Here is a 12,774-nt window from a genome sequence, read left to right as displayed (position 1 = left end):
ATGGGTGTGCCTACAGAGCTGATATGGGGTATTCTGGCTCTATACAGGACAGTGATGGGACAAGTACGCACCACTGAGGGAATGTCTGACATGGTCCACTCCACTATTGGAGTAAAGCAGGGATGCCCACTATCCCCGACTCTTTTTGGGATGTATGTGGATGAGTTTTCAGACTATGTAGAGCGGCAAGGAGACAGGGGGGCTCAGCTAGCAGGGACATGGATTCCGCTGTTACTATATGCTGATGATATTGTGTTGATTTCAGACTCCCCAGAGGAGATGCAGCGTCATTTGGATGCTCTGCATACATTTGCTCGTGACAGTGGATTGTCGGTCAATCTGGGAAAAACCAAGGTTATGGTGTTCAACACCACACCACAATGGGTCAGGAGGTCGGCACCCACATTTATGTATGGCCAGGAGACTGTGGAGTACACAAATGCATATACCTATCTTGGGGTAGTATTCAGTGGACAGGTGTTTTCACTAAGGAGAGCATCAGAGACTAGACTGACGAGACCATATGCACCTTTGGGAGGATTGGAGAGGATGTGTTCGCAAGTTCAGTTTCAGGAACCGCGAACAAATCTATGGCTCTTTGAGACTCTGGTGACTCCAGCTATGCTCTATGGAGTTCAGGTATGGGGACCCTCAGTAGACCACCATGGGAGATCCGGTAATACAGATGGATGGAGATGTATGGAGAGGCCTTTGGTCTCTATGATTGCTCGGATGATTCGGGCTAAGGCCTCAGTACCACATGAGATTATCCGAGCCGAGCTAGCCGCCCCCCCCCCCCCTTGTGGTGGAGGCACTGACGAGATCAATTTCCTTTATGCAGGGTTTATGGGATCTCCCCAGAGACAGATACGCTCGGCTTGCCCTGGAGTCATCTCGACAACTAGCTCTACAAGGCGATACAGCATGTTGGTATGGACAGATGGCATCATGGTTCCAGTCGCATGGTCTCAATATGGATAGATTACCTCCGCTTCAATACTCCTTGGAAGCACCCCCCTTGTCTCTCACACGGACAGAGATCACCAGGCTCATCCGTCAGGATCTGATTCAACTAAATACCAGGAGCACATGGATACAGCCGACACAGGAATTGGGCACGAAGATGGCCTTCTATAGAGAGCATCTTCTCCAACTCACAGAGGACTGCTTTGTGACTAGGCCACCATACATGGATACACACTTATCTCATGGGATAAGATGCGCTATTGGACAGATACGCACATCCTCACATCAGCTCCAGATCGAGACTGGCCGATTCTGAGGGGTGCCGGCAGGAGCAAAGATATGTCACCTATGTAACTTAGAGCCAGAGACAGAACTGCACTACACATGCCACTGCCCGGTATACTATGAGATACGCGGACGCTTCCACTGCTTCTTCAGAGAAGGGTTCGGACCTTTTTCTAGAGTCATGAGATACAAGGATCAGAAGTGTCTCGGATTGTTCCTGCTAGAGCTGCGCAGACTTAGGGAGAGCTTGCTGAGGACATCAAGGGAAAGACAGTCTCAGAGACGAATCACAGAGTTCTTTACACCAGACAGAGGAGAGCAAACGGAGCAGTCATTGCAGCCTTCTCATACTAGAGGTACACTGCTTGACAGAGCCACTGAACCTGGCAGATACAAACGTCCACGACCTCGGGGGGCCTCCCACTACTGACGAAGGTTGCAACAAAAGATACATATCACTCTAGCTCGACATGCAAGACGCCCAACCAGAGTTCTGACCATGGAGGAAGTCGATGAGATCTGACAGCGACAGATGAGAGATTTCATAAGGACCCACAAACCCCCCCTCTCCCCCCCCCCCCCCCCCTCTTATTACCTTTCTCCTTAGTGCCTTAGTGTTTTAGTGTTAGTTCTTTGTAACTTGGTAACTTTGTAACTTGGTAATTTCCGTACTCAGACATGGTATCAGATTCACCAATTGTAACTTTTTGGTCTCATAGGTCATTTTGGCCTTTTGAAGACGTTAATATAACATTTCATTTCATTTCTCTCTCTCTCTCTCTCTCTCTCTCTCTCTCTCTCTCTCTCTCTCTCTCTCTCTCTCTCTCTCTCTCTCTCCTCTCTCTCTCTCTCTCTCTCTCTCTCTCTCTCTCTCTCTCTCTCTCCTCTCTCTCTCTCTCTCTCTCTCTCTCTCTCTCTCTCTCTCTCTCTCAAAAAGTCAGGCTGTATATTACTGAGTACAATATAATCCCCAGCGGATGCCAAAATAGCCTATCACGTGGGGTGTACAAGCTGAATGTAAGGAGGAGACAACTCGACTAAAACAATCTCATGGTGGTCGGTGTGACAAGTGGAGGAGAAACCACCGAGGAGGGGCATAATGCCACGTAATCTGTCCACCTATAAGTGTAAAAAAGAGTGGGGATCGTGCCCAACGCCGAAGGAAGGCAAAACGGCGAGCCTCGGCTGCTCAAGATGCACCTGAGGAAGAATCCCACTGCCAAATCAGGGTGTGAATGATATCCAGCCAAATGGTAGTGAGGGTATCCTAAAGGAGCTGTGGAGCCGCACTTAGAATGTGAAGACAACGAGTTCTCCAAACATTCCATAGTGTAATACTAGTGATGACTGAAAAAACTTCATCATGTGTCTGAGAATCCCCCTGCCAAGCAATCTATGGTAGCATAGCCAAAGTCCCTCACCGATAACCATTCGAGGTAAGCATAAAGGCTGGATCTGTGTCTGAGCCCTCGTAGAAAAGATGCGGGCCGGGCATCAGCATCAACCATGAGACAGATCCCCAAGTGAGAAATCCATGCTGAACACCCGCTCTGCTAAGTAAAAAGCAAACTGCAAGCCACACTACATGGGAAGTTGAGCATGACCAAAGAAAGTGTGCAGGTGACTCAAGTAGTCACAAAGGACAGCGAGTACATAACGGATCATGACCCATAGTAGCTAGCCAAGTCCCAACTGGAAGTCCTACATGTGCAATCATCCACATGAAAAAAGAAATACGACGAGCCGCATGTAAATCCCAGATGGCGGACCAAAACTGTTGTAGATAGGCATGGGAGAGACCTGAATGTAACCAGAAACGCATACGAGTGGGCTGCTCTGGTTGCTGTCTCATCAATGCTAACCTTCCAATCCTAACAGTGTACTCAAAAAATGAAATAGGTGCACCGATGGGGTCAGAGTGAGGCCAATGCCACTCTCCTGGGTCCCAATAAAGCTGAGATAGGGCACGACCCTCCCACACCCAAAGCCTCCAAAGTGCAGCATCAGCGGAAGCGAAATGAGGGTCAACACAACGACGCTTCCCGCGGGAGCCAACTACTCTGATTGCCTCCCATCGAGCTCCGGGAAGGATAGGATGTGGAAAGGTGGCATCAGATGTCAATCTAGCATGAATCCCCTCAGACTGGGCAGTATCAACTGTGAACAGCATGGTGTCTAAACGAACTAATAAGAGAGTGCTCTGAGCAAAGAGGCCTTCCCAGTAGCAATGGGGAGGCATCTGAACGGTGCCTCTCATGACTGCATCCCACTGTGAAGGAAGGGCAGTGTCAATCTCAAGCAATCTGTCTGCCACCCCGCGACCAATGTCATAATGCTCTGCCACAAAATCAGCATCTAGCATCGGTGTCTCATGAAACAACCGCATAGAGGTAGTAGGGCCAGCGTCCCAGGCAGCCCAATCAATGCGAGTCCGCTCTCCAAGCTGACGGGGTGGATCAACCGAAGAATCCAGAACTACAGCATTCCAAATGAGAGGCTGGCGCTCAATCTCCTCACGACATGAGGGAGGTGAGCGTATGATAGCCCGTCGCATGGAAACCCAAATCTGAAGGAGTGATCGGATAAAGGAGGAGAGGGAGGACTCTCTCTCTCTCTCTCTCTCTCTCTCTCTCTCTCTCTCTCTCTCTCTCTCTCTCTCTCTCTCTCTCTCTCTCTCTCTCTCTCTCTCTCTCTCTCTCTCTCTCTCTCTCTCTCTCTCTCTCTCTCTCTCTCTCTCTCTCTCTCTCTCTCTCTCTCTCTCTCTCTCTCTCTCTCTCTCTAACCCTAACTCTAGCACAGGTTGCCACCGCCACCGTCCTCTGTCCCCCAGCCTCCCCCTGGGCGAGGGGCTGCCCTATGGGGAGGTATGAAGCCATAGCCCCGCCCCCTCCAAGCTAACCTGCGGCATCCTCGTGACCTGCTGCTGTGATAGCGTGCAGAGCCGAGACGACACCAGCAACGGAGACTCGAGAAGCCTAACGATGGTGAAGGCGAGCCTCCCTCTGCTGGGGACGACGAGGGGCTGCTGAAGCTGTTGGAGTTGCTGCGGCAAGTGGTGGCACCCGAGCAGACAGAGGAGACTCCTCCTCTCTCCCTCTCTCTCTCTTTCTCTCGCCACTCTGAACCTAAAGAGCCCCCGCCCCCCTAAAAGCTAAGGGCTTCAAATCAAACCCAGATAAATCTCTGTGCACTTTGGGACAAAGTGAGCAGCAGCCATCACAGCCCGATTTTTTACCATGAATACACCAAAGGTCACCATGAGGAGCCGACCCACTTTTGCAGCCGTTGTGGCAGCACCGAGCAAGAACCACCGGATTGGACAACTTCAAAGAGCCCTTGACCAGCTTATGGAAGAGAATCGGGATCTCAAGGCTCGCCTCGGTAAGCTTGAGGCGCGCTTCGACTCCATGGTCGATCTTGCCACAGACAAAGTAAGAGAAGTTGAGGTGAAAGTCACCAATGCTCAGTCTGTGGCTTTGGCAAAAGTACAAACTTGTGTGACGATGGAGCTTCACGAGCAGAAACTCCAGGAAGAGAATGCCCTTAAGATCCGAATAGGTGGGCTTCCCTCACCATGGTGCACTACCGAGGACACGCTTGAAGAAGCAATCATCAAGCTCAACGATATTATTCAGCCCATCGCCATCAAGCCAGAAGACATTTCTTGGATTAACGACACACACAGGAAAGTATCACCGGAGCACTGCCTTCTCACTTTTAAGGACAAAGAGGAGCGAGTGAGGCTATTGCGCCAATCTTACCTCCTCAAAGGAACAAAGGTTTGGATTGCTGAGGAGCTGACCATGAATCAACTCAAGGTTAAAAAGTGCGAACTCAAGAAGGTCGGAGAAGCCCGAAAGCAAGGCAAATGGGCAGTCTACCGCGGGGGGAAGGCCATCATTCAAGAGTTTCGAACTCCCAAAGGGGTTCTCCCCTCATCCAACCCTACTCAGGTTTAAGTCTTGTTTTCCTTTTCTTTTCTTATCTTCTACCCTGCTGACGGACCCTCAGTCCATAACTGATATGTATCCAATGCCCTCACTTAAAAGGCTGCGTTGTAATGTTTTTTTTTTTTTTCTCCGGTCCAATGGGTCATATATGACCTCCGTGGACGATAATGCTCTCTCTCTCTCTCTCTCTCTCTCTCTCTCTCTCTCTCTCTCTCTCTCTCTCTCTCTCTCTCTCTCTCTCTCTCTCTCTCTCTCTCTCTCTCTCTCTCTCTCTCTCTCTCTCTCTCTCTCTCTCTCTCTCTCTCTCTCTCTCTCTCTCTCTCTCTCATATCGACCGAGCGACCGAGCTAGGGAGTTCTAGACGCCCACGACTACGGAGGACTACACAGCATCGACGGAGGTTGCATCAGAGGATTCAGACCGAGCTAGGGAGATCCAGACGCCCACGACTGCGGAGGACTACACAGCATCGACAGAGGTTGCATCAGAGGATTCGGATCACTTTGGCCCAGCATACACGACGCACGGTCAGGCTATTGACCATGGAGGAGATTGATGAGATCCGCCAGCGACCGATGCTGGATCTTTTGTGATCTGTGATTTAGCTATCCCACCTAGCTGGATCTTTTGTGATCTGTGATTTAGCTATCCCACCTATCTGCTTAGATCACACCTAGCTGTTTCAGATTCCATAACATTTTATTCTGTCATTTTATTTTGTCATTTTTGTTACTCTGACTTTGTATCAGATCCACCACATTGTAACTTTCTGGTCTCATAGGTCATTCTGGCCTTCTGAAGACGTTAATATAACATTTCATTTCATTTCTCTCTCAAGCGAAGGACTTTTGGAAGAAGAGACCAACTCTTACGAAAACGGGCATCTTTCTCGGGGATGATCTTACCCTCTCACAGATCGCTCATATGCAGGAGGTAATGCCACAGATTAGAGCAGCAAGGGCAAAAGGTAAGATCGCTTTTTACTGAGATGGAAGAGTGGTGATATTGGAGCCACGCTCCACATGACGGTGTGAGACCTATGGGACCACACTCAAAGTTGCTACTTGGAATTGTAATGGATCTATGCGTCTTGATGTGGGTGCTTTTGAGGAGAGTTTTACTGGGAGAGACATCATCTTCTACTCTGAGACACATCAGGCCCCTGGGCAGTCTATGCCTCACATTGGTGGATACAGATGGGAGTTCGTAGACAGGAGACACGATCAGAGCACAGAGGGCAGGCCTCATGAGGAGTGGTAGTGTTATTCAGGGAAGAATTGCAGCCATTGATACATATAGCTCGGAGAGATGCGCAAGCTAGGTACATGTGGGTGAGATTGAGAGCAGAGACTGGTAGATATCTTTACATTGCCATTTGCTACTTCCCTCGAGTACGTCAGTATATGCACCACCCAGAGGACAATCCCCCTTCTCTATTTTGGATGATGACATATGGGAATTCTCTAGAGATGGCAACATTATCATTCTAGGGGACTTCAATGCTAGGACTACCCATCATCAGACGGTATTTTACGATACTTCAGAGGAGATGCTGAGATAGCTGGATACTGTTCAGACGGGCCTATCCAGAATATCACAGGATGGGGAGCATACTGAGTATGGACAGCACTTGATAGACATGGGGACTGCACATGGATTGGCCATCTTGAATGGCCTACAGAGATTTCCCGATGTGGGAGGCTTCACATGCTTTCCACAGACATGGAGCCAGCACGGTAGATTATGTCATGGCACAGTCGAGCCTCATATCTAGTATACCGGATCTCACAGTTGGGCCTAGACTTGTTGGGGTGGCAGTGGATCATGCTATTGTGTCGCTGACCATCTCTTTCCAATTCAATGTAGCACACATTCCATGGGTGGCAGCCCCTACTCGCTACATCTTCACGTGGGAGACGGATTCTGTATACATAGACGGGATTTACATGCGCCTATCCATTGAGGAGCCGGGGCGACCTCTGGAGGAGCTTTCTACCATACTGACACAGACATTACATATGCAGTAGCAGAGGCATACCCACACACACAGCCCAAGCAGAGCGGTCGTTCTGGGAGCATGCCTCAGAACAGCTGGTCTGATAAGAAATGCCATCAAACTAGAGCTAGACTTCAGAGGGAAGTGCTTTTGGGGGACATCACACACAGACAAGTCACACATTCACTTCCGACGCCTGGTGCAGCGGAAGAAGAGGGCATTTTTGGCTCGACTAGAGCAGGATCTATACCAGCTATTCTTGAGTCAAGACTCGCGTGAGGCATGGAGGCTCTTTCATGAGCACTCTCCCCCCCCCTGCCATTACCTCTACAGAGACCTAGGGTCAGAACGCATCATCTTTGTACACAGTTTCTGGACAACAACCCCTTCCCGACCCCCCCGATCCATGCCCACACACATGTGCCTTTTTCACCGCTGAGATGGTGAAGAAGGCCATTGACAGGATGAGGACTGGGAGAGCATATGATCATGATGGCTTAGTGGCTGAGCATTTCATGCATGCCAAAGATCTACTAGCGGAGCTTCTAGCAGTTATGTTTAACCGTGCCATGTGTGAGGGCTTGCCTGATACTTGGAGCCTGTCTACGATCGTATGTAACAAACTTGGACACTCCAAGTCAAGAATCAATCACCATAGCACCAAATAACCACTTCAAAACAATTCACAGATCACAATAGATTTGCACTGGCCCGGCGGAGTTCCATGCCTAGAGATATTGGCCCCAAAGACTGACGCCCCTTTCGGCATTTCTTTATGTATTAAATCAATGTCAAAGTACAAAGAGCAGTTAGGGTTTCACTCTCAGACTCTGCGTGCCGATGCTCTGCAGAGTGAGCCCTAAACCACATATTTAAAGATTACAAGGGATGCCCAAAAGCAAAGCCCCAAAAGCTTCCAGTTCAAAAGTAACAATTCTCTCTCTCTCTCTCAAGAGAGTAAATAAAGCAAATTAGCTCTCTCTCTCTTATTCAAATTGCATAGCCCAAAAAGCTGCAATTTTGTGTCGCTAGGAGTAAAAAGCAACCTCCGCGATTTTCGAAAATCCGTACGCTGGCCACGTGGCAGTTTCAGCCGCTTTAGGGTTTCAGCCTGAAAATTACGGTTAGGGTTTCCAAAAATTAGGGTTTCTGCAAATAAGGGTTTGTGGCAGAAATTAGGGTTTGCAAGAATTTTAGGGTTTCTGGCAGACTGCTATCGATAGCCACGTCATCACTTTGTGACATACCCCCCTCTTGAAAGCATTGTAATCGACTGCGATTACGCCTACAAAACCAACAGAAGCCATAAACCGTCTTAGCAGACACTGACTGTTAGTACCTACGTACTAGGAACACACATCTAGCACATGTACCAAATCGACAATCACATCAACGACATCACTTAGATATCACATGACATTCAACATTCATTCGGATATTAGACCATGATTTATCGGCAATGTAGCTAGCAATCGCATCTAGGTCCAATCGGGACCTCATCGATGTCCGATTGACTAACCCCTATTGCAACCATGTCTATTCGATATCAATCAGACCAAAATGCTACAGTCATTTCGTCTATCAGTTCCTGCACTTAAAAGAAATCAAGAACAAATCAGTATCATAATCAGGAATTCCATTTCATAAAGTCATCCAACAGAATACTGTCAGCTCTCAGTATCCCTAAAGCTCAAAGAGACATCAATGACTTTAGTATCAAAATCAAGGTATCTGTTGATAAAGGAGCGGAGTGACTCCCCTCTTGTGCATCCCACTGCACTAGATCTCCAGCCAAGCTGAATTCTCCGGCCAAGCTGAAGTCTGGGTTCCATTTGGAGTAGACTATGCTAAACCAAAAGCATCGAGGTAAAGTTTCACAATCTGAGGAGTATCTGCTAGGTCCTTCTCCTCCATCCACTTCGCATCCAATGCAGGATAGTTCTTGAACTTAACCAAGAACCGCCTTCAGACTTTACCTTTATTCTTCGTATCCTTATGTGCCAAAATCTGTTTAGGAACAAGGATCTCCTCGTTTTCTTCCACTTCGGGTTGCTCATCAAGCTCCCCATCATCAGGCACATCACCCTTGGAAGATTTCAAGAGACTCACATGAAATGCATTGTGAATCCATAAGTATCTGGCAGTTTCAATGGGAAGCAGACATCATTTATCTTTTCAGTGATCTAGAAAGGTCCGTAGTATCGCATACTAAGCTTTGGAAAAAGCCTCTCCTTTCCCTTTTTCTTTCTTAGGCGTGCCTTCTCAAAACGTAAGAGCACCCAATCATCCTCCTTCAATTTCAAGTGGCGACGATGGCGATCCGCTGCCTTTTTTTGTTGTTCTTGAGACTTCTGCAAAGTCTCCCGAACCTTGGCAAAAGCCATATCCAAATCTTGCGTATATCATCCGCTTCAAAGATCTTATCTTTCGTGCTTAGGAAGGATGGAACCTTCACAGCACCTTCAACAATCTCAAATGGCGCCTTCCCCGTCAAAGAGTGTATCGTGTTATTGTAGGCAAATTCCACCAAAGGTAGGTACTTTTCCCATTTGAGTCTTCTGGTCCGAGATACAAGCCTTCAATAAATCTAAAACCAATGAATTGGCAATCTCAAATTGCCCGTCAGCTTGCGAGTGGAACGATGACGAGATTGCAACTGCGTGCCAATGTTCTCCCAAATTGCCTTCCAAAACAAACTCACAAATCTGGGGTCTCTGTCGGAGACAATCGTCTCAAGCGTGCCATGCAATCGGGAAAATCATCGTGATCATTCCGTGTTCTCGGGAGATCAAAAATAAAAACCAATGCAATACTTTCCCAGGGGCAGGTGGGTATGGGTAAAGGCTGTAACAATCCCTGTGCCTTATGCATGTCAAACTTCAACTGCGCACAAACTCTTCCACATCCTTTTTAAGTCTCGGCCAAAAGAAGTATCTCTCTACCTCCTTCATGGTGGTAGCAATGCCGTGGTGACTCGTAAAAGGTGGATAGTGGCATTCAGTCATAACCTTTTTCCTCAACGGCTGTGTAACGCAAAACATGGTTTTTCTCATCAAGTAGCCTTCCCGAATGGAGTATCCTGCTACTGTCTCCCCATCCCGTATCCGTGTGAAAATATCCGCAAAATCTCTATCTGTGGCATACTGGTCGACCATTATCCTTGAAGCTCCTATAATGTATCGTTGAAATAGCCAGAACCAACGGCTTCCGAGACAAAGCATCTGCCACCACATTCATATGTCCCTGCACATGGACAATTTGAAAGTGAAACTGTGACAAGATGTTCGCCCACCGCATCAACTTTTCCGAAAGCTACTTCTGTGACAAGAAGTAGCGCAAACTCTGATGGTCTGTAAAGACAGTAAAATCCGCTCCGAGTAGGTAGTGCCACCACTGAGTAAGAGCATGGATAACCGCCAAAAGCTCTTTCTCATAAATCTGTGCTATCATCTCCGGCCTAGAGAACAATCGGCTCTCGTAAGTTATGACATGGCCCTTTTGCATTAAGACTGCACCCAGACTACGACCACAAGCATCACAATATACTTCAAATGACTTCTATAAGTCCGGCAAAGTCAAAACTGGTCCCGTAGTCAATTTCTCTTTCAATGTCTGAAAGGCACTCACCTCTGTGGATCCCCACAAGAAAGGGACTCCTTTCTGTGTCAAGATATGCAAAGGGGAAGCAACCTCTGCAAACTTTCGTATGAACCGCCTGTAATACGAACACAGTCCCAAGGAGCTTCTAACTTCATGGACATTCTTCAAATCGGGCCAATCATGTATAGTCTCTATCTTGGCCGAATCCATTTGCACTCCTGCTGCTGAGACAATGTGTCCCAAAAAGTGTATCTCTGGTAGGAAAAATTCACTTTTCTTTGCATTAATCACTAACTTGTGATCTCGTATGCCTGAAAGACCTGAAGCAGATGATCTCTGTGTTCTGCCTCATTCTTGGAGAAATCAATGATGTCGTCAAAGAAAGTGCCAACAAATAGCTTGTACTCTCGAAAAATCTTATCCATCATCCGGTTAAATGTCGCACGAGCATTGGTTAAGCCAAAAGGCATCACCAAAAACTCAAATAACCCAAAAGTAGTCCAAAAGGCTGTCTTGTAGACGTCTCCCGACGCGATTCGGATCTGATGATATCCACTCTTCAGGTCAATCCTTCTAAAGCTCGAGGATCCCTATAACATGTCGAGTATATCATCGATCCTAGGAATCGGAAATCTGTTCTTGATGGTGATGTTGTTGAGAGCTCTATGATCGATGCACATTCTCCAAGATCCGTCTTTCTTCAAAACCAACAACACTGGAGAGCAATACAGTGAAGTACTAGGCTGGACAAGACCCTTTTCCAAGAGGTCTTTCACTTGGTTCATAATCTCTTCATTCAGTGCTCAGCTCACACGATAAGGTGGCCGGTTCGGTGGCGTGCTTCCAGGTATCAAATCAATGGTATGATCTTCAACCATTGATCTTCAAGCCCTCTAAAAAGCAATCGGCATGAGTGTGGAGAAAAATCTCGGCGTTTTTTTGTTCAGGTCAAAACATATTCGACGTTTATCCATCGTTCAGTTCTCTCCCAAAAGAATGAGTAAAGAAACTGAAGTTTATCAAGTACAATCTCTGAGCTCTTCATTTGTCAAAGTCGCTTTCTCGGCCTGGTGGTCAACCACAGCATAGTTCTTGTGGTACCAAGGGATTCCGAGTAGAACGTCACTCGCGTGCCTTGAACACCCCTATCATTGCAAACGAAGTTTGCTAATGCTCGGTATAATGGCAACATCCCGTATCCGGGTGCCAGTCGAACTACCTTTGCCTCTGGCGTTAGTCTATCGAGCGTAATTCCAAATCGAGCCGCCAATTTCAAGTGAAAAGAAGTTGGCCTTGGCTCCTTCAAAAGAGCTTCCTGATCCTTCACTTTGCCCCAAAAAATGGCAAAGTTTGTACTTTCATTCATTTGATTCGGTGCAAGTCCCACGCCATGTGGTACCAGTTCTGCTTTTCTATCTGCCTTTTCTGCCACGTTCCTCAGCTGCTCTCGAACTCTCAGGCCTGTCGTCGTCCTTATCATTGCAGTTTGGCACATTGTATTGGATTGTATTTATAGGGTTGATCTTGGCAGATGCAGAGAATTGGCGGACATTTGGTTTGATCTCAGGGAGTTTTGCTTGAGTAGCTAGGCTCTCTTTTTGGACCTCAACGGCTTCTTTCGCAAACATGATCCTTAGGTGATGGCCTTTCCAGTCTTCCTATTCTTCACAGTCTGAGTTGATGGTGTGATTCTTTTTGAGGCTCGAGTTCCATGAGTTTCAGGTTCCACTATTCAGTTACAGAGGAAGCGGTTTTACTCCAGGTTGTCTCAGATTTCTTTATGGTGGTACTCATTCTCTTTTCCCAGGATTGAGCGCGAGGGGGACTTCCTATCTTTGGGGAAGTTCCGTCAACTTTTGACAGGTTTTGGAGACCTACGAGCTTATCTTGATGGTGAATTACGAGAATGAACCGTCAAAGGCTCCTGAGAACCGTTCTCTTTCTTCTCAAGAGTTAAAGAAGGTTGAGAAATACCAA

The 12,774-nt window shown here is 47.5% G+C and overlaps 2 protein-coding genes across 3 annotated transcripts in view; one reads left to right on the top strand and one right to left on the bottom strand.

Annotated features, from left to right (window-relative positions):
• The window catches only part of LOC147430794 (zinc finger (CCCH type) helicase family protein), a 105,756-nt gene that overhangs the window by 50,188 nt on the left and 42,794 nt on the right, over nt 1–12,774 (bottom strand). The window lies entirely within an intron of this gene.
• LOC147430795 (uncharacterized) lies at nt 4,142–5,374 on the top strand. The gene has a single exon (XM_086494450.1). It carries the CDS (start codon nt 4,488–4,490, stop codon nt 5,208–5,210), a length of 723 nt encoding a protein of 240 aa, XP_086350576.1. The 5' UTR covers nt 4,142–4,487; the 3' UTR covers nt 5,211–5,374.

The sequence above is a fragment of the Adiantum capillus-veneris genome, chromosome 21, assembly GCF_014529385.1.
Source record: "Adiantum capillus-veneris isolate H3 chromosome 21, ASM1452938v2, whole genome shotgun sequence".
NCBI classification, from domain to species: domain Eukaryota; kingdom Viridiplantae; phylum Streptophyta; class Polypodiopsida; order Polypodiales; family Pteridaceae; genus Adiantum; species Adiantum capillus-veneris.
Note: the sequence above shows the minus strand (reverse complement) of the source record. Positions and strands in the feature narration are given on the sequence as shown.

Coding starts and splice junctions, on each gene's coding strand:
- LOC147430795 (XM_086494450.1), top strand. CDS start 4,488: ATGAATACACCAAAGGTCACCATGAGGAGCCGACCCACTTTTGCAGCC.